At 52.2% G+C, this 17,933-nt stretch overlaps 10 protein-coding genes across 10 annotated transcripts; 7 read left to right on the plus strand and 3 right to left on the minus strand.

Moving 5' to 3' along the window:
- Window positions 1–828: 828 nt before the first annotated feature.
- On the plus strand, window positions 829–1,326 carry MYCFIDRAFT_122736 (uncharacterized protein; the record flags this gene model as incomplete). The annotated part of the gene is made up of 1 exon (XM_007934373.1): window positions 829–1,326. A coding segment is annotated over one exon (498 nt), but the record flags the coding sequence as incomplete, so codon positions are not given.
- A 281-nt stretch (window positions 1,327–1,607) lies between these two features.
- On the minus strand, window positions 1,608–2,600 carry MYCFIDRAFT_46882 (uncharacterized protein; the record flags this gene model as incomplete). Its single annotated transcript, XM_007934286.1, has 1 exon — window positions 1,608–2,600. One exon carries the CDS (start codon window positions 2,598–2,600, stop codon window positions 1,608–1,610), a length of 993 nt encoding a protein of 330 aa, XP_007932477.1.
- Window positions 2,601–2,775: 175 nt separating this feature from the next.
- Window positions 2,776–3,363, plus strand: MYCFIDRAFT_46862 (uncharacterized protein; the record flags this gene model as incomplete). Its single annotated transcript, XM_007934285.1, has 4 exons — window positions 2,776–2,897; window positions 2,960–2,976; window positions 3,027–3,153; window positions 3,207–3,363. 4 exons carry the CDS (start codon window positions 2,776–2,778, stop codon window positions 3,361–3,363), a joined length of 423 nt encoding a protein of 140 aa, XP_007932476.1.
- A 569-nt stretch (window positions 3,364–3,932) lies between these two features.
- On the plus strand, window positions 3,933–5,311 carry MYCFIDRAFT_71161 (uncharacterized protein). Its single transcript, XM_007934309.1, has 2 exons — window positions 3,933–4,491; window positions 4,553–5,311. Exons 1-2 carry the CDS (start codon window positions 4,337–4,339, stop codon window positions 4,974–4,976), a joined length of 579 nt encoding a protein of 192 aa, XP_007932500.1. The 5' UTR covers window positions 3,933–4,336; the 3' UTR covers window positions 4,977–5,311.
- An 830-nt stretch (window positions 5,312–6,141) lies between these two features.
- MYCFIDRAFT_61236 (uncharacterized protein) lies at window positions 6,142–7,988 on the plus strand (the record flags this gene model as incomplete). Its single annotated transcript, XM_007934298.1, has 2 exons — window positions 6,142–6,799; window positions 6,862–7,988. Exons 1-2 carry the CDS (start codon window positions 6,256–6,258, stop codon window positions 7,986–7,988), a joined length of 1,671 nt encoding a protein of 556 aa, XP_007932489.1. The 5' UTR covers window positions 6,142–6,255.
- A 1,363-nt stretch (window positions 7,989–9,351) lies between these two features.
- On the minus strand, window positions 9,352–10,907 carry MYCFIDRAFT_46826 (uncharacterized protein; the record flags this gene model as incomplete). The annotated part of the gene is made up of 5 exons (XM_007934282.1): window positions 9,352–9,563; window positions 9,624–10,422; window positions 10,471–10,597; window positions 10,660–10,691; window positions 10,746–10,907. 5 exons carry the CDS (start codon window positions 10,905–10,907, stop codon window positions 9,352–9,354), a joined length of 1,332 nt encoding a protein of 443 aa, XP_007932473.1.
- A 206-nt stretch (window positions 10,908–11,113) lies between these two features.
- MYCFIDRAFT_61238 (uncharacterized protein) lies at window positions 11,114–11,874 on the plus strand (the record flags this gene model as incomplete). The annotated part of the gene is made up of 2 exons (XM_007934299.1): window positions 11,114–11,147; window positions 11,201–11,874. The coding sequence occupies 2 exons, from the start codon at window positions 11,117–11,119 to the stop codon at window positions 11,872–11,874; spliced, it is 705 nt and encodes a 234-aa protein (XP_007932490.1).
- A 505-nt stretch (window positions 11,875–12,379) lies between these two features.
- Window positions 12,380–13,881, minus strand: MYCFIDRAFT_212757 (uncharacterized protein). The gene is made up of 3 exons (XM_007934374.1): window positions 13,812–13,881; window positions 13,335–13,446; window positions 12,380–13,150 (listed from the first exon to the last, which is right to left on the minus strand). The coding sequence occupies exons 1-3, from the start codon at window positions 13,841–13,843 to the stop codon at window positions 12,521–12,523; spliced, it is 774 nt and encodes a 257-aa protein (XP_007932565.1). The 5' UTR covers window positions 13,844–13,881; the 3' UTR covers window positions 12,380–12,520.
- A 274-nt stretch (window positions 13,882–14,155) lies between these two features.
- Window positions 14,156–14,954, plus strand: MYCFIDRAFT_65767 (uncharacterized protein; the record flags this gene model as incomplete). Its single annotated transcript, XM_007934305.1, is given in 2 exon segments — window positions 14,156–14,158; window positions 14,178–14,954. The coding sequence occupies 2 exon segments, from the start codon at window positions 14,156–14,158 to the stop codon at window positions 14,952–14,954; spliced, it is 780 nt and encodes a 259-aa protein (XP_007932496.1).
- Window positions 14,955–16,046: 1,092 nt separating this feature from the next.
- Window positions 16,047–17,753, plus strand: MYCFIDRAFT_200933 (uncharacterized protein; the record flags this gene model as incomplete). Its single annotated transcript, XM_007934375.1, has 1 exon — window positions 16,047–17,753. One exon carries the CDS (start codon window positions 16,047–16,049, stop codon window positions 17,751–17,753), a length of 1,707 nt encoding a protein of 568 aa, XP_007932566.1.
- Between the last annotated feature and the right edge of the window lie 180 nt (window positions 17,754–17,933).

Here is a 17,933-nt window from a genome sequence, read left to right on the forward strand (position 1 = left end):
GAATGGCTAATAGTTGGCGTAGTCTAGATTGTTAATGCCAAGTCGAAAGCATACAGTATGTACAAGAAAGTAGCAAAAGCAGGTTGTTCGGGTCTCGGACACGGCACGGCTTCACAAAATACACTCACTGAAGGTATATGCGCTCTGTCCTCATTGTTACGATAAGCCTCACCACGATAGTCTAGATGTTCTACGGCGACACCGCGAAAGACTTGGTATCAATTACCCGATCTCTTGGACCGATGGGGAGTCGCTAGCCACGCTTTTGAGACACACGGGAGTCCCAGATTGGGTAGCGAGGAATGCATGCAGAACCCAGCAGTTCGGAATCTTTGTAGAGCAGCCGCTCGCGGACGCTATCGCTTGCACATTCCTTCGTGCGGGTGTGGACTTGAAACAAAGGACAAAGGCCTCTTTCTCCAACGCACTGGTCTCGTCCACATTGTCGGTAGAAGATGACGATGGATGTGCCTTATTTGTCGCGTGGCAGTTGCTTTATTTCACCAAGATGGTGCCGTTCGATTGGGAGGCAGTGTGCTGTGACCAGCCATAGTGCTGATGCGACAAGAGAGGGTGTGGTAAACACTACGGACAGAAAGACTCAGATGAGGTCGAAGCTTGAATTTGCGCGCAAAGTCGAAGTTGGTGGAGGTGGCTGAGCTTCTGTCGGCGGCATCTTCCGCGCCGGGCGAACTTCAGAAGACCGCCCTGGGCATATACCAATGTTATAGACACATCTAGCGACAAGTGGGATTCAAAGCTCCTGGTCCATTCCACTCAGCCAGAAAAGATAGGAAACCCTGGATAATGGCAAGCTCACACTTCGAGACCCATCAATACACATCAGAGTACTTCGTAGAGAGTGCAGGCACGATTCTCTTCAGACTCTCAACTCGCCAGATTTGCTTGGTCAAGCACCATAAGCGCAATGAGTACCTCCTACCAAAGGGCAGAAGAAATGTCGGCGAGAGCCGCCAGGAGACGGCAGTACGCGAGACACGGGAAGAAACAGGCTTCCCGACCAAATTACTGCCAGTGACTTTTCGGACCCATTGTACTCCAAACGTGGAGGAGACCGAATTTACGCCGGACAAACCACGCAGGTTTGAGAACATCGTCGAGCCGTTTATGGTTGGGCACCGAGTCATCCCAAATGCTGGCGTTAAGCTTATTTGGTGGTATATTGGAGCCATTGATGAGGAAGCTGTTTGTGGGAAGGGAGAAGAACAGTTCTCGGCAGAGCTGTTCAGCTTCGACGAGGCTCTCAAAGCTTTGCATTATCAGCAGGATCGAGATGTTGTGGCCCGAGCAATCGAGGTCTTTGAGGAGACCTTGGGAAGCGACCAGAAGGGCTGAGCGTCGGTCTCGACGTTTCTTGACAGTATCGAATGGGGTCCTGGAGTACTGCGCGGAATCGATGTTCTTTTCGCTATCAGTTTGTCCGTCTTACTCGTGATGTTTTGAGACGTTTTCAACGCGAGTAACGCTGCGTAGAGAGACTTCCACAGCTTGCTAGATCGATAGAAATGTGGCACGCCAGAGTGAGGCCTTGCTCGAAGGATCCGAGTCATACTCGATTTGAGCAGTAAGAACGCTCCCAATGATTCTCACTCATCTAGCTGCCACGCATATTCGAGGGCCTCGCGGTCTTTGGCTTTGTTTCGCGCAGCGAACCATTTCCGCTCAAATCCATTGCCTCGATCCACTCCGTCCCATCTCCAGCCAGGCCGTATCCCGTATCTATTTGGCTCAAAAGCGCCTTGGTAGGACTTGCCACTGGCCTTGCCCTTTCCACTTTTGCTGCTGCTCTTCTTTGTTGTTAGCAGTTGTGCCATCGGATCATTCCACCTCTCCCTATCCTTTAGCTCCTCATTCATCTTCTCGTCATCTGCATGCCTCGCAACAGTCATGACCTTTGCACCTTGGAGCTCTTGTCTTCGCTCCTCCTTCTGTCGCCTTTGAACATCACCCTTTCTGCTCTCCAACTCTTCTTGCTGTTTTCGCTCTTCTTCTCGTGCCTTTTCTTCGGCTTCTTCCTTTTTCTGCTTGACATTAATCATGCGGCCCGAAGCATCACGATAGATAGTCTGCTGCGCCAACCCTCCCGAATCCAGCCCGGCGGCCTTCATCGCGTTCATCTCTTCCTTCTGCTTCTTCTGGAGCGCTTTTGAGACCTGCTCGGCTGTCTGCAAACCAGCGAGGGCTCCATTTGCCATGACAGGTCCATCGTATTCTGCTCCGTCTTCGCCAACCACCGCAGGATCATCGTCATCCTGCTGTGCTCGGGCTTGCGATTCTTTTCGCGCTTGTGCTAGAATTGCATCGGCCTCTGCCTGGTCTGAGTCTTTCGGAGCTTCTGCGCCTATCCTGATCCATTTCGACTTTTTGGATGGCTTATTCAGCCCACCTGCTAATGCGCCCACTATGGTCGGCGCATCGTCGTCCTCATCGGCATTTTCTGTTGGCTTGGTCCAGGTATTCGCATCGTCGTCGGCGATTGTAAGCCCCTCTGAATGCGCTTTGCCCTTTCTTTTACGCTTCTTCGACGGCTTCGCATCTGCTGAGAGATAGTTCTTGGCAAGATAGTCAGCCAAAGTCATGGTTGTCTGGTGTTTCGAGAGTTGTTGCAAGTGCAAGGGCCGATCTGCGAAAGTGACGTCTCGTGAGATCGCGGTCCAAGCGCGCCTGTAGTGCGAACTCTAATTTCCCTGCATTTCTTGCGCCCTGTTGCACTCGGCGGTGAACAGTACAAAAACAATGTGCCGCACAATCGGGATGCCGCGAGAGAGATCGGATGAAGCTGAGGCTTGGTATGCCGCTGTCTATCAAGCTGTCCAGGAGGTGCCCTACGGACACGTGACTTCTTATGGTCACATCGCTACGCTGCTCGGCTATCCGTAAGTACAGGTATCAGGATCATGAATATTTGAAGCAGAATGCTCAACAAAGGTCATTCTAGCGAGCGACCCAGACAAGGTATGAGAGTCAGGTAGTATCTAAGCAAGACAATCTGACCTGCGCGATAGTCGGGATGTGCCTGAAGTATCTGCCACGAGCGACCGATCAATGCGATGCTCGCTACAACAGCGATACAGTGCCATGGCAGCGGGTGATCAACTCCAAAGGAATCATCAGTCCGAGGCAAGTCTGCCCGTCACGGTGATGGCTTCGCGCGAGCTCTGCCTGCTGACCTCTGACGCCTGCAGAGGGACGAACGGAGCTGCCAGACAAGAAGCTCAACTTAATCTCGAAGGCGTCGAAGTTGGTCGAGGGCCTCTGGGCGAGAGGACGGTCGACTTCTCCACCTATGGCTGGTTTCCGAACACGCTGCCAAGCGAGGAGAGCTCAGGGTGGAGGGTGTAGGCGGTTCAGCGGCCTCTAATCCGTGACTCCGTGGCACCGTGCAGACCGCATTCGATTGCAGCAAGCGAAGAGATGCTGGAAGTTGGCGGGTTCACATCAGCAGACGCTGGCGACTGTGATTGCTGGCCTTGCTGTGACGAATGATTGCTTCACGTGCTCCACGGCACGGCAGTGACTGAGGAATGTTGTGCAGCCCTGAGCCATCGTTTTACCCGATATAGCGCAAAATGACGTCCGAGCTCGAGCACCCGCAACTCCGCCTTGCTGGGCTTGCAAGTTGCAACATCAGCGCTCACCACAACAAAGCTCAGCTTTCCGGTTTCGAAACCACCCGAGGCAGACATGGACAGCCGCCGCACCCGTAAACCAACCGCAGTGCCACGTTCAGCGTTCCTGACAGCCATGACGAATCGTTCAGGACGTGGGTCACTTGAATCAGCGCGCCCGCGCCACGCAGCATGACCTACCTTATCGCTACTCCCCACATCCGGGTAGCCTGCCTTGAGGTTATGCCTTGGATAAAGGCAGTTGTTTACGCCCATTGACGTGCTTTGTGCTGCTCCCAACGCCATCAATTGACCGAGCTCACCTCACAGCTTACTCCTCATTCCCCCTACGAAGCGAGAACGCGTCCGTCCGTATACGATCACCGCATTCCCAGACCGAGACAACCGCACAAGCCTCGTGACTCAGCTTCACGAGCGCAGTCACGACTGCCGCTTGTTCTAGACAACGCTGTTGCCCGTGTCTTTGATAAGCCGTCTTGCGGGCGATCACGTACTGCCATTCTTTGTTTCCTTCAATACACCTAAGATAACCACCTACGACATCCTCTACCTCGTACACTCCCACATCCACGACCATCACAACAGACATCAAGGTGCCCATTCAGTCCCCTTCGGCGGCTAAGCGATCTACCAACACTCAACTCGACCACTCCAACAGTACGGAACGCTCTTGCGTTCAAGCCACCATGTCCTCTGAGCAGACCTTCTCCAACGCCGATCTCCGCAGCACTGCTCAAGACTACAAACGCGACGCTGCACACAAGCACAAATGGGCTCTCGGTGCCGTTGATGGCACTGGACGAGCACAGGGCAAGCCACGGCCTCAGCGCGTGTCGGAGAAGTGAGTGTCATACTTCATGCACATGCACATGCACATGCACCTGCAGCTAACAACGAGCCAGTGAGTACATTTTCCGACGCCGCGCTGAGAAGGGCGAGGTAGCTTCCTACGCCCAGGCCGCGAAGGTGGCTCGCAAGCACGACATGCTCGACGGTGCAGCCATTACGGATGACTCCTCTGGTAGCAACAGTGATGAGTACGACGAGACTCCATCGCCACCTGTCGACGCTGGCGTGACCTACTCCTTCGATGCCGTTCGATCACCAACCAAAGGAAGCCAGATCTTGAATGTCGCCCTCGCCAAAGCCGTCGAGAAGTTCGAAGAGAGAGAAACTGTCAAGCTGGTGAAGAGCGAGTATGAGCTCCTCGACTCTGACGGCGAGACAATGGCGCCTTCTCCAATGAAGCCAGAGAAGAAACGCAAGGGCAAGAAGGCCGAGTCCGCGGTGGTCGTTGGTGAGGATGAGGACTACGAATTTGTCTAAGCTTCCACATGCACCGCTCGTCGACGATGATACGATTGTATAATGCCCCGTGACATGGCGTTTCGGTTGGATTGTTCTACTACTTCTACACCCGCCACCACAGTATTGATTGGTTTGCATTTCGGTGGAATACGTCGAGGACAGCATAGGAAATGGCGTTACATCAGCATGGTCATGAGAAGAGCTCCCGTGACTTTTGGGGGCGTTCTTTGAGGACATGAACTTTGCGCGATACCCTATTAGCAGAGTTAGTACAGACAGCAGCAGTTGACGAGCCTGTCAATTCCGAATGAATCATTTGAGTCTGCGGTCAATTGGCCGTAGGCAGAATCGAGATGATCCTTGTTTCCTTATCATCGGAGGAATCGTTGTGTGTCGCGGTGTCCGTAGGTAGCCTGGCTCCTTTCGAGTCATCAAAGCTCGATTCTGTTCCGCCGAGCGGCGTACCTGCTCCGTGAGCCCGAGCAAATAATGTCTTGCGTGAGCCAGTAGCTGGGTTTCCCTTACTGACCAGAACAACGATGTGGTCACAAGCCTTCTCCCACATGTCATTCGACAAGGGCCCTGCTCGCGCTCGCTTCTGCCTGAGGTGTGTGTGTGGCTGAGCCCGTGTCGGCGCGTATATTAGAATAATTCATTGTCTCACACTTCACACCTCATCTCTTCCTTTGACATTGAAGCTGGGCTGTTCTGCTGTCTGGTCGATGAATAGCTGCGGCCATCGATCAATGCACGCCTCATGGCCTGGAATAGCGACCTCATACACCAATACTGCTGCATTTGCCCACCTCGAACAAAGTGCCGTGTCGTCGTCACAAAGGCGCGCCGACGTTCGTGCATTCGAAATCGGCGTCCGTGATGGGTATCTGGCTTTGCTATTGACAGCTTTCTGCAGGCCTGATCCTTGCAAAAGAGGCTTTTGCCATAATGATTCGCCCAGGAGTTTCGCAGGCCGATTCGATACATGGTCCTCCTGGTCGGGACTGCGATTGCCTTTGTCAAAACGGGATCGCTTTCAACGATGATTGTCGTGTGAAAACATTCTTGTGCTGAGAAGAGAAATGGTCTTGTGCAGACCGGTGAAGAATGTACTCCACTCGGCGAAATTTGCGGCTCGCGTTGTACCCGTCAAGGGACGAGGAAGGCTGAAGAAGCTAAGCTGAGGGCAGGACTCCGGCGTAGCATTTCTGTGCCACTGCCATCCCACACCCTTTTCGACACCTCTCCTGGTGCCTAAGGCATATCATAAGGCATCAGGCTGTAGACTGGAGTCAGAGACATGGCAGACAACGCAAATCGTGGGCGCTCCCTTCTGAGATTTGCAAATGACTGTGAAGATGCCGCCGCGGGCCTGCATCGCTTCCGGGACGCTCTGCCTAGGAATGCGACGCGAATTACTGCCGTTGTAGGCGAGCTCTTCGCGATCAGCTCGGCCTTGAGACAGATCCACACTGGAGAAGGCATTCGCAGCTATGGGCCATCCTTCTACCGCATCGACGATGATCTGCAACTGGTGTTCCCGTCGTTACAACGTACCGTGCACGACATCTTCGACATGTTCGCACGTGCTCACGAAAGGCCAGAACAGACCGTGTGGGAGGACATGGGCCATCAACACGAAAGGGTTGAGAAGTTTGGTCTCCTAGAGCGTCTGGAATGGTATCGAGACTTTCTAGATGTTCAGTTCGACATATTGCAAGGTCGACCAATCGCGGATCCTGATAACCTCAGGGACCATATCGCAGACCTTTTGGAAGCACAGCAGAAGGCAAGACGCCGTGCCAGTCGACAATCTATGCCTGTTCCTGAAAATGACTATTCTGGTGAGACACTTCTGAGCTTAGCCCCATGAGCTGGTCAACACTAACATATGGCTATCTAGGAGCAAGCACGCCTCGACCACGACCACGCAGGACATCAAGACCGACAATGCCTCCTCGTATCAACACGCCCAGCACGCCCACTGTAGCATCTGATGTGTCTTGGGAGTCCCCTTGGAACCTTACGGCACGACCCTATGCTCCGGAGCCTCCAGTACCGCCTTTGATGTTTCCCCCAACTCCAGGTTCACCAATGTCTCCCATGTCACCTGTCTTCAGCAACTTCACATCAAGCTCGTCTCAGACAGCATCAAGCCACACCTCATATTCAACGACCGATCCATACGCGCCATCTGCACTCGTGCACTGGGCCGACGACATTTTCGACGGTCAACACCCGAACACACAATATCGACCCGATTACCAACTGAGCGATCGCTCAGCATGTTATGGTCAACCCGACCAATATGCGCTCGAGCACCTCTCTCGCGACGGGTTTCAAAAGGTCCTAGAACTGCCCTTCGACGAACGAAAGCTCTGGGTCCGGCTCTACTGGCGCCCGAACGACTTCCGCGCACGTCTCCTCATCCTGAGCCAAACCAGTTCCGGTACCCAACAACACTGCTGCCAGCCTCTCACAGCCCTCAAAATCATCCGCCGCGCATCAACTCTCCAACTATGCCAAGCCTCAAAATCCAGCACTCGCTACAAACTCTGGGCCCGTCTAAACTTCCTCCTCCACGAACGCATGGTCCTCTTCTACTCCACCCTCATCGCAATGAAACACCAAGACAAACGCGGAATCCCTCACACCAGCCTATCCGACGCCTTCGAACTCGAAACCTCGGACGGAGAAATCGTCTTCTTCGCAGGCGAAATCCAACACAACGACATGCTGCACGCATTACGAATTTTTCGAGATCGCGGTTCCGGCGTCGTTAGACTTGAAGTTTCCGCTTTGCGTGGTCCGAGGAAACATGTGCCTATTTGGACGGCTTTTGTTACGAAGTATTCTGATGCGGGCGATCCGGATTGGTGTCAGTGGGAGGGCAATGGGATTGTCAGTTTGGCTGCGATTAAACCTGCGCCGCCTTATGTGTTTATCTCGAGGTATGAGCCTCCTAAGCATGGACGGAATTGGATTTTGCCGTTTACTACTGATGAAGGTGAGTTGAGACGTCTTATACTTTGATATGGTATGCTGACTTGACGAGTAGATGCTAGGATGTTTGTTGAGAGTTGGGCGGGGTTGTGTCAACGGTATGGGGGTCGTGATTGATTTGAGCATTGCATTCCTTTTTATCTGCGTGGCGTTTATGAGCGATTCTCCTCTTTATCTTTATGTCTGCTTTGCTTTCCCCCCCCCCCCCCCCCCCGGGCGATGAAAAAATGGAGCGTTTGAGCGAATCTATACATGATGACGAGATACGATATGATGACGAAGCTACGAATGCTGATGAGGGTATGGATATGAATTTACGAGTTGACGACTGGAGCTTGCCATCGCACATTGCACGGAAATTTAACTAGATTCGTTCGTTTCAGCGCATGAGAATTTCCGATCGAGTCGCTAGCGAATTCGTTCATTCCATCCTCATTATACATGTACCCTCTAAGAGTTTTCCACACTCTACCTAGTCGAGATTGATATGGCATGACGCCTTTACAAGCACGACGAAGAATGTATGAGGATAAGGTGTCGTAGATGGTCCTGTCCATCCCATTCTCATTCCCAATTCTTAAAACCCTTTCAACCAAAAAAAAAAATTCGCACAATCATAGGGTATGCATCCAACCAAACCAAGACCCCAATCCCAACTCCCAAAATCTCAGTCAAAATCCTCATCCCCCGAATCGCAAACTATCAATAATACCCTCCCCTATTCCCCCCCTCCCATCAGCTCCAGTCCTAACAATCTCAATCCACTCACTCACTCACATCTCCAACCTCAACCCTCACCCCTAACTCTGACTCCCCATCTCCACCCGATGTTTTGCAACACACCTAAGAAACTCCTTTGTGAATCTAGGTTTTCGCCAATACGTTCGACACCCGTGGGCTCGATACGTGGAAAGTTGAGAAATGTAGGCGCGCCAGAAGGGAGACATGCAGTGGAGGTTGGATGTGATGATGAGCATGCGGGAGGGGTGGAGTGAGTGAGTGTGTTGTGAGGTTCCAAAAAAAACATATAATAAAGAAGAAGTAAGTGTCGCGTGCTGACATTCTCCTTTTATTATTATTAGAAGCTTTGCATGTATATATAAACTTCATGACAGTTGAGGCATGAGCCATGAGGGATTTTTTTTGTACTGTATATCGCGCGCGGGAATTACCTCATCAGTCTTATGCCATTGTTACAAAAGAGTGGCGGGCAGTGTCACGACACTTATTTCAGCATGTGGTGGGTAGGTAGTGTGCACGACTGAGCTGAGAGCAAGTGGTGTGAGGACGGGATGGCCGAGTGTGGCATGGCATGAAGGCAGACTGGGGGTGTAAACTCTAAACTCCTCTTTTATAGTCTTCAGCGCAACGACATCCTCCTCCATCAACATCATCATGAAATTACGCCTTGATTTTTCAAAGCTTCGACTTCATTAGGCTCCATACCAAGAATCCCCGTAAGGAGTTCGTCAGTATGTTGGCCGAGCGTGGGTGGTGGCGTTCTGATGCGCGGTTGGCTGTGAGAGAACTTGACCGGCGGCGAGACGAGCTTCATTGGACCGCATGTTGGGTGAAAGATTTCTGTGACCATGCCACGAGCTTGAGCTGTAATTGTTATACATGTCAGCGTTTTACACGAAGATGTAAGTAATCAAAGCAACTTACTATGCTCGTGTTCAAGAGTTTGCTTGACATCGTTGATCGGGGCGTAAGGCATCCCGCTGCCTTCTAGGATGTCGAGCCACTGCTGAGTGGTTTTTGTTTTTGTGATGTTTTCGATCAGATCTTCGAGCTCGTCTCTTCGTTTTACGCGATCGGGATTGGTTTTGAATCTGGCATCCTGTGCCCATTCTGGCTTGCCGAGCTTTTCGCAGAGCACGCCGAATAGTCTGTCATTTCCGCCGCCGAGAAGAATATCACCGTCCTTTGTTTTGAAGCCTTTGTATGGCACGATGGATGGATGCGCTGTTCCCCATCGTCCGGAATCAGGCTTCCCGCTGATCAGACAGGAGCTCGCAATGTTGGCGAGTGTGGCGATCTGGCAGTCCGCAAGCGCCACATCGATATGCTGTCCTTTGCCAGTCCTGCCCCGAGCAATGAGAGCGGCCATGACTGAGTTTGAGGTATAAAGACCAGTGGTCAGATCTGTCACGGCGACGCCGACCTTAGCAGGTGGCCCATCTCGATGTCCTGTGATGTGCATCAAGCCCATTTCAGCTTCAACCATCACGTCGTAGCCTGCTCGCTTGCTGTGAGGACCCGTCTGGCCGTAGCCGGTTATGCTAGCGTAGATAATGTTCGGGTTGACTTTCGAGACGCTTTCGTAATCCATGCCGTACTTCTTCAGTGCTCCGGGCAGATAGTTCTCCACCAGGACATCGCACTGCTTGGCCAGCTTGTGCAAGATGTCAACGCCGGCTTTGTCCTGGAATGACAGGCCAATCGACTTCTTGTTGCGGTTGACCTGGAATGATTAGTAATGACGAGTCACGAGGAATGATTCAGGTCGTACTGCGAGAAAGTACGCTGCCTCTCCGGGTCCTTGCTGTCCACTCTGCTCAGTATATGAAGCATATGGAGGACCCCAAGCTCTCGTATCATCGCCTCTCGTGGGATGTTCGATCTTGATGACTTCTGCTCTGGTCAGGAAATCAGCTCCAGTCCAGCTGGGCGACCTGGAAGTGGTCGTACTCAACCGTACCCTAGGTCTCCGAGGATTTGTGTGCAGTACGGCTGGATGTGTCAATGGCGTGGGCATAGCACGATTTCCAGGTCTGGACAACTCACGCCGGCCAGCACGCGGGTCATATCAAGCACTCTCACGCCCGCAAGTGGCAGTTTCGACGCGTCGACTTCCGTGGCAAGCCATCTCTTCTGACAGACTGCTCGGCCCGGGATCTGGAAGCGTGCTGGCTGACTAAAGAGCCGCAGCGATCGTTGAAAAGACATTGTTATTGTGCGAAGATCGAGCGTCACCTATACAATCAGCTGCTATCGTGCATCGTCGTTGGTGTGCTTGGAAAGTGCAGGAGAGAATCCACACCTCGGTTCCACGGTGTCGTTCCTGCCGATCTCGGCGTTCGCTGGGTGAATGACGCTTGCACCCACCAAATCACGCCTTCTCCTCCTCCACCACCAAGACATGACATTGATACAACATGTTCACCGGCATTGTTGAGATCATCGGCAGTATGTCTGGTTTTGTTTTTCATTTTGGTGAAGCTGCGCTGACGCTCGGCCAGCTGTATCGAAGCTCGTCGAACTCGATGACTCCTCCAGCGGCGGCGGCGGCACCTCCTTGACCATCAGCGGTGCTGCTGAGATCTTGGGCGATTGCAATCTGGGAGACAGTATCAGCATCAATGGAACGTGCTTGACTGTCACCGAGTTCAGCAAGGATGACTTCAAGGTTGGCGTGGCGCCGGAAACATTGAGACGCACGAATCTAGGCAAGCTCAAAGAGGGCAGCGGTGTCAATCTGGAGCGTGCCGTGAGTGCGAGCACGAGGATGGGAGGTCATTTTGTGCAGGGTCATGTGGATACCGTGGCCACTATTGCCGAAAAGAGACCAGACGGGAATGCTGTCACATTCCGCTTGGCGCCCAAGGACAAGAGTGTCTTGCGGTATGTGGTTGAGAAGGGATACGTCACACTCGATGGAGCGTCTCTGACCGTGACGGAAGTGAATGATGCCGAAGGCTGGTGGGAGATTATGCTGATTGCTTACACTCAAGAGAAGGTGGTCATGGCCAAGAAAGAGAAGGGGGAGGATGTCAATGTTGAGGTCGACATGGTTGGTAAATATGTGGAGAAGAGCGTGGCAGCATATTTCGAGGGCAGCGCAGGCAATGGAGGCGCCATGTTGGAAAAGATGGTGTCGAATATTCTGGATCAAAAGCTCAAGGCCTCCAGGTAGGCTTCCGTACTCACTCATGATCGTCTCTGTGTAAGCAAATTCTCTACCAGCACCTATCATAGGCAAGGAAAGCAGATCGACCCAGTGCCTGAAAACTCGCAATGGAGAACACGATCGACCAGCAAATTCTTCTTTCGCACCATTTGACGCTTTCGATCTCGACTATTGAATCGAAGTGTTTTGGTAAGCCTTAACCTCAAGAACAGTTCTGTACGCAAGCACGAACGTCCTTGGGGAAAGTACTTCAAGGTTGTGAGAAACGAGGGCGTGAGATTGGACAATGTTGTGGGTGTTTTTGAGAAAGCTAGTACAGAGTGGATTAATCATTAAGCGGTTGAGGAGGGCTGGGGAGACTGTCAAATTTGATATTCTGGTGACACGAGAGGTGTTTGGTTTTGCGAGAGATCGGGGAACTATGGGATTACGAGAAGATTGAGACGGCGGGGATGAATGAGACGTTACACATGATGAAGATCAGAAAAGGGTATCATTCAATTCAAGTACTGCGGTTGACGGCGTTCCATTCATACGAGCAGTATCTACTGACACCAGTTCGCCATGCGCCAATTGCATATTTCCCAGCATCAAGACCACATGTCATCAGTCCGTCAACGCCATATGCAGATTTTGGGTGAGAAGAGCAAGCCTAGTTCATCTGGCGGATGAGCTGGTTGATGTACTCTTCACGGTTGCCAAGGTCACCACCCTCGATGAAGTGACGGAACTTGCGCTTGTGGAAGCCGCCAGTTGGGTTGGAGAGCTTGAATGGCCAGAGGAAGTTGGAGGCCTGCTTGAAGTTTGGTCCGACAGTGTAGATTTCGTGGATCAGGTCCTCCATGCAGACGATGCCGTACTTGCCAAGGTGCTCCTCGATGATGGAGTTGTCGGTGAGAGGAATGCGTTGCTTCTGGCCGGTCTTGGCGTATCCGCGCTTGTAGATGAGCTCACGAACAGACTTGAGGTTGGGGTAACCGTAGGCGACGAATGGCTCGACGATGCGGAGCATCTCGGCGGTAGCCTTGGTCAGGCGGACGAAGACACCATTGTTGATCTGGAGGAGACGGAGAAGCTGGAGAGTCTTGCGCTTCTTTGGGTCGATCTTGTTGATACCCTTGATGCGAATGACGAAGACGAGCTTGGCCTCCTCTGGCACGTAGTAGCTGCCCTCAGACTTGGCAACGCGGGCGAGGCGGATGGCCTCACGCTCCTTGTCGCGGTACTCCTTGACGTAGGACTCGGCGCGCTTGAAGATTTGCTCGCGCTTCTGCTTGTTCTCCTATACATAAGCAGTCAGCTATTTGTTCCAAGACTGCCCTTGTGAGTTGTGTCGAGGAAAGAAGTCGAAGCAAGATCAGTCCCGAAAGATGGTTAACTATAGGACAACACCGCCCGGAGGCTAGTCGCTATGGTTGGTAGATATCATCACCAAGTGCTGGGCGGGTGCAGTGGGAAAGACCAACCTTCTTGCGAGCCTCGCGCTGCTCGGCCTTCTCGGCGCGCTCCTTCTCCTGGCTCTTGCGCTTCTTGAGAAGGGTCTCTGGCACCAAGATGTCGTTCTGGGATGGAACGCTCCTACCTGGATTGTTAGTCGGCCCGCATGTGTGATGTTGCTCAACGCGAAGAATTGCGGCACAGTGGTCTGCTGGCTCTCATGCATTCTCCGCTGAGCACTCATCGAAGAGTGTTATTTTGATCAGTGGGACGAATCCCATCCGACAAACCCTCGCTAGGCGAGAATGTCAGCTCTTTCGAGCGACAATGACAGATGTTTCCATGCTGTCTGATACCATCCCACATTCTGACGCGCCAGAGTTTGACAGCGTGCAGGACTGAGTTGGCTTATGGAGTATGAATTTGCTGCTGCATTGGAGCGAGCATTTTGAGCGGTAGCGGACCGACTGTGCTGCAAATTCGTCGCGCCGTGTAGATGCGCTTACGCTTTGGTGGAGGTCTGCTTCTTGGGGGCCATTGCGACGGTGTTGGCGATGGGCGATGGGAGAGATACCGGAGTCGTTGGGCGTACAGAGTAGAACGTCGGTGCGAGCTTTGTTACAATAGCCTGAAAGTGGTCCAGTTGTTTCTATACCTAATACCCCTTTGTTTGCTTTAGTGGTTTGCTTGTTTGACCTACCACAGCAGACCCAGAAGAACTTGGAGAGTGTGTGTGTGTAGCTGGCTATTACGTGCATGATGCCTGAGGCTGCAACTGTGCACACTTTATCTTTGGGCTTTCTGTAGATTAGCCCTCTTCTGAATACATCACAGTTTACATTAAGTGGTTATGAGCCCCCTGCGTTTCCAACGCCTCCAACCGGCGCGGCGTGGGCCTCAGCGCCTTCTCCAATGCCGCCATCTCCTCCGACAAGTATGCCGCACATGGTGCTGCCCTCCGCTCCAACCATGCCGACGCCCTCGCCAACCAGCTCGCTGTCTTCCAAGCCGCCCTTCATAACTTCTCCCTGACCCATGCCAAGGACATTCGCAGCAATCCCACCTTTCGTGCTGAGTTCGCGCGGATGTGTCATGCTATTGGTGTTGACCCGCTGGCTGGTAGCAATACCAAGGCACGCGAGGCAAGCGGCAAGGGCGGCAGCGTCTGGGCGAAAATGCTAGGCACGAGCGTGAACGACTTCTACTTCGAGCTCGGTGTAAGGCTGGTGGAAGTATGTCGTGAGAGTCGAGGAGAGAACGGGGGCATGATTGCTCTTTCCGAGGCAAGGAAGAGAATTGCTTCGGGGAGAGGTCTTGTTGGTGGTGGCATTGATGTCACCGACGACGATGTGCAAAGGGCATTGGAATCTCTGGAGCCTCTGGGTGGACAATTCAAGATTGTCCAGCTGGGAAGCATCAAGTATATCCGCAGCGTGCCCAAAGAGCTGAATCCTGATCAGTCAACAGTGCTGGAAGTCATCCAAGTCATGGGATTCATCACCGTATCTATGCTGCAAGCGAACTTGGACTGGGAAGGCGCCCGGGCTATGGCAGTCATTGATGACCTTGTCGCTGATAGTCTGGTTTGGGTGGACGATCAAGCTGAGGAGACCGAGTACTGGAGTCCTGCTAGCATGCACGAAGGCTGACGTGTAGCCTATACGTCCTGTGATTACGCTCATCCCGTCAGCTCATCTCCTTCCTGCATCGACACAGGAGCAGTTTGAGACGTCTATGGCTTCGCAATGCGACTAGCTATGATAGTGCTGCTGGCAAGCCTTCCATCACTGCATTGAAAGCGCTTCTTGATACCACAAAGAAGAAATGCCTGCACCTCGACGCTGCCCTTGTCTGCGACTCGATTACATACATGGATGTGCTCGATCCGCTCACCGGAGCATATTGGAATCGCTCGCTTGCCTGGGAACGGCAACACGGAAAATCTACTGAGCTGGCCCGGCTAGGTCAAGAACTGGGTGCAACGGTCTAGGAGGCGGTTGATAAGTCCCGAACCCAAAATTTCGGCGACGAAAATTTGTACCACAATCTCGAGTATCAATTTGGCTGGGAAGTGCTAAGACCGGAGCTGGGAAACTGTGATTGCCAGAGTTGCTGTGAGGGCGACAATTCGCGTTGCGCTGAGCCGACCTAGGTTGACGCTGTTGAAGAAGAACACGAGTGGGTTAATGCTGAGGAAGAGATGGCATGAAATTGTATCTTGCTGTCGACAGGTTCATAGCCACATGTTGTGCTATAAATGTCCTATTCCCCTCGCGTCTATTTTCTCGGTTCTTCCCGGTTAAACTCCAGTTCGTCTTCGACTTCTTCTCGTTCACTCCCCAGTCTCAACCATATATTATGCAGACTGCCTACTTCAAGGTCGCCCCGTGTTGGTCCAGACGCCGGTGAGGACTGGAAGGTTGCACTTGCCGCTCTACCAAAGGTATTGTGCTGGTCGAACAAAGCTCTTGCCATGTCGATGGATTGTTTCTGTGGCTGAACGTTAAGTTGTCCCTTCCGCTTCTGAACTGATGTTTACTGCTTCACCTGGAAACTTTGCGGGCATAACAGACTTCCGACACGAATAAATCTCTCGATATCGATACTCTCCGAATCGGGCTTCTCGCCACGCCGTTATGTTCTCCTCGCATCTCATCATTACACCATAGCGATCGAGTCATTTTGCGTGCCACATAATGACGGCGCTTCCATATGGGCCGAAATCATCATTACACGCCAACATGGCGCGACGGACACCCGCTTCCTTTGCAGACCTTCCTGTTGAGATGGTTTCCTGGGTGTCTGACCGGATTAAGCATAAGGAAGACCTCCTCAGCTTTTGTCGCGTTAACTGGGAATCACGCAATAACGGTGTTCGCACATTGTTGAATCGGATGCGAGGTATATATATCGAGCCAACAGCAGCGTCGTTCGCTAAATTCAAGACTATTGTCCAAACACCCGCGGTCGCCAGTCGCATCCAAACGATTATATACCTCCAGACATTCCCTCCTTTGGACCCAAAGGCTGTACTACAGCAGGCAGAATTCCACGCGGAGAGGAAACGCCATCAATGCACAATAGCAGGAACATGTAAAGTCATCTGGTGGCTCCAGGACCACCTCAAAGGCTTTTCCATGGAAATGCTCAAGGAATGTCTCATCGAGGCTGTCGAACACCTTCCGAACTTGCAGCACATTGCTATTGCCGCAAGTCCTGCCGCTGTAGAGTATAGCACGATGCAGATTCGCTCGGGCGACCTCCTCAATAGAGACTCGCGTTGGCTAGTCAACGAGGAGGAATCTCGCGGTGCATCGTCAGTCGACAAACTTTGGAACTTCGTGCTCTGGAATAGTTCGTGTAGAGCGAGTCTGGATCCACTCTTGGAAGCCATGGCTCATCATGCAGATTTCCATCCGGAAGTCCAATTGAACTTGACCTTTCAAGGTGGCGTGCCGGTGGGGACCGAAGAGCTTCTCGAATTCGCCCAAGAGCACTCTGTTACCTTCAATAAAGCAATGGCTCACATCAAAGACTTCATTGTCCATGCAGCGCCAGACCACCAGGGACATGATCACGGACCATTCGTTCAAAGCCCAGAAGCATATGAGAGTATGCTGTCCGCGCTGGTCAATATCCAGATGCTCAAAATCATAACAAATAAAAGCGCAGTGCAGCAAGCGGGTGTGCTTGGTGAACTGCTCCGTCATCCCAATCTTCATTTCCGGAAACTCCAGAAGGTCCAATTCTACACACTCGTTCCGATCTTTGATCCTGAGATAGCTTGGATACAGCAGGAATTGGTTCCATTTCTACCCACGGCACAACAACTACTTGACTTCTTGTGCAGGCACAAAACTACGCTGGAGGTCCTGGCACTGGACTCTGTGTCAGGTGTACGCGAAAGAAATCCCCAGGGCCTGCAAATTGAAGGTCTTGAAAGACTTTTACTCCAATTGCGAAAAAGATTTGGTAAGCTATGGTTGATGAGAGTTACCGAGACAGTCATCTACGGGGACCGGGACGATGAGATTGGCTTGCCATATGCACAGATTCTGAAACGAGAGGCCAGGGATGAGGCATTGTCTGGGCTTGGAAAGCTTTCACGTAAGCTAGGCGCGTGGAAGAAAGTGCAGGTTTGCTCCAAAATGAGCGATGGAACGCTTGTGTGCCGGGACTATAGTGAACCGCCAAACGGTACAGATGCTGTCAACGACAGCAGCCATGGGGCCTCAGCAGCAGAGCAGCCCAGCCGGGAAGAAAACTCTGATATTGCAGCTGCTCAAACTGCAGCTGGGATCGATGCTACTGCAGTGCAAGAAGTCAGCACTCATGACTCGAATGACGATAATGACACGGAAGCCAACGCCAGGGACGCGAATCCTACTCTTGTGTCAGAGCATCTCAGCTTTTACTACGAATTCCAATTGGAAGCTGTAAAGTCCTGATATCGTAAATAGAATCTACGCTCATTACCACTGGTGTTTGGAGAATAGCGTAGCTTGTGGAGAGTAAAAAATACCATAGGCTTGTGAAAAATGTTGCAAGAGCATCTTTTCGCGCGAAGTGCTTGAACAGGTGCCTCCAAAATCGTCTTGTCGAATCTCTCTTGCTATTTCATCCCTACG

The sequence above is a fragment of the Pseudocercospora fijiensis genome (genome assembly GCF_000340215.1).
Source record: "Pseudocercospora fijiensis CIRAD86 unplaced genomic scaffold MYCFIscaffold_19, whole genome shotgun sequence".
Taxonomy (NCBI): domain Eukaryota; kingdom Fungi; phylum Ascomycota; class Dothideomycetes; order Mycosphaerellales; family Mycosphaerellaceae; genus Pseudocercospora; species Pseudocercospora fijiensis.

Bases quoted from the DNA above. Each gene is read 5' to 3' on its own strand.
- MYCFIDRAFT_71161 (XM_007934309.1), top strand. From the start codon at position 4,337: ATGTCCTCTGAGCAGACCTTCTCCAACGCCGATCTCCGCAGCACTGCT. The intron at 4,492-4,552 runs GTGAGTGTCATA...ACAACGAGCCAG, and splicing joins CCTCAGCGCGTGTCGGAGAA to TGAGTACATTTTCCGACGCC.
- MYCFIDRAFT_212757 (XM_007934374.1), bottom strand. From the start codon at position 13,843: ATGGCCCCCAAGAAGCAGACCTCCACCAAAGC. The intron at 13,447-13,811 runs GTAAGCGCATCT...CAATCCAGGTAG, and splicing joins AAGCAGACCTCCACCAAAGC to GAGCGTTCCATCCCAGAACG. The intron at 13,151-13,334 runs GTTGGTCTTTCC...GCTTATGTATAG, and splicing joins AGCGCGAGGCTCGCAAGAAG to GAGAACAAGCAGAAGCGCGA.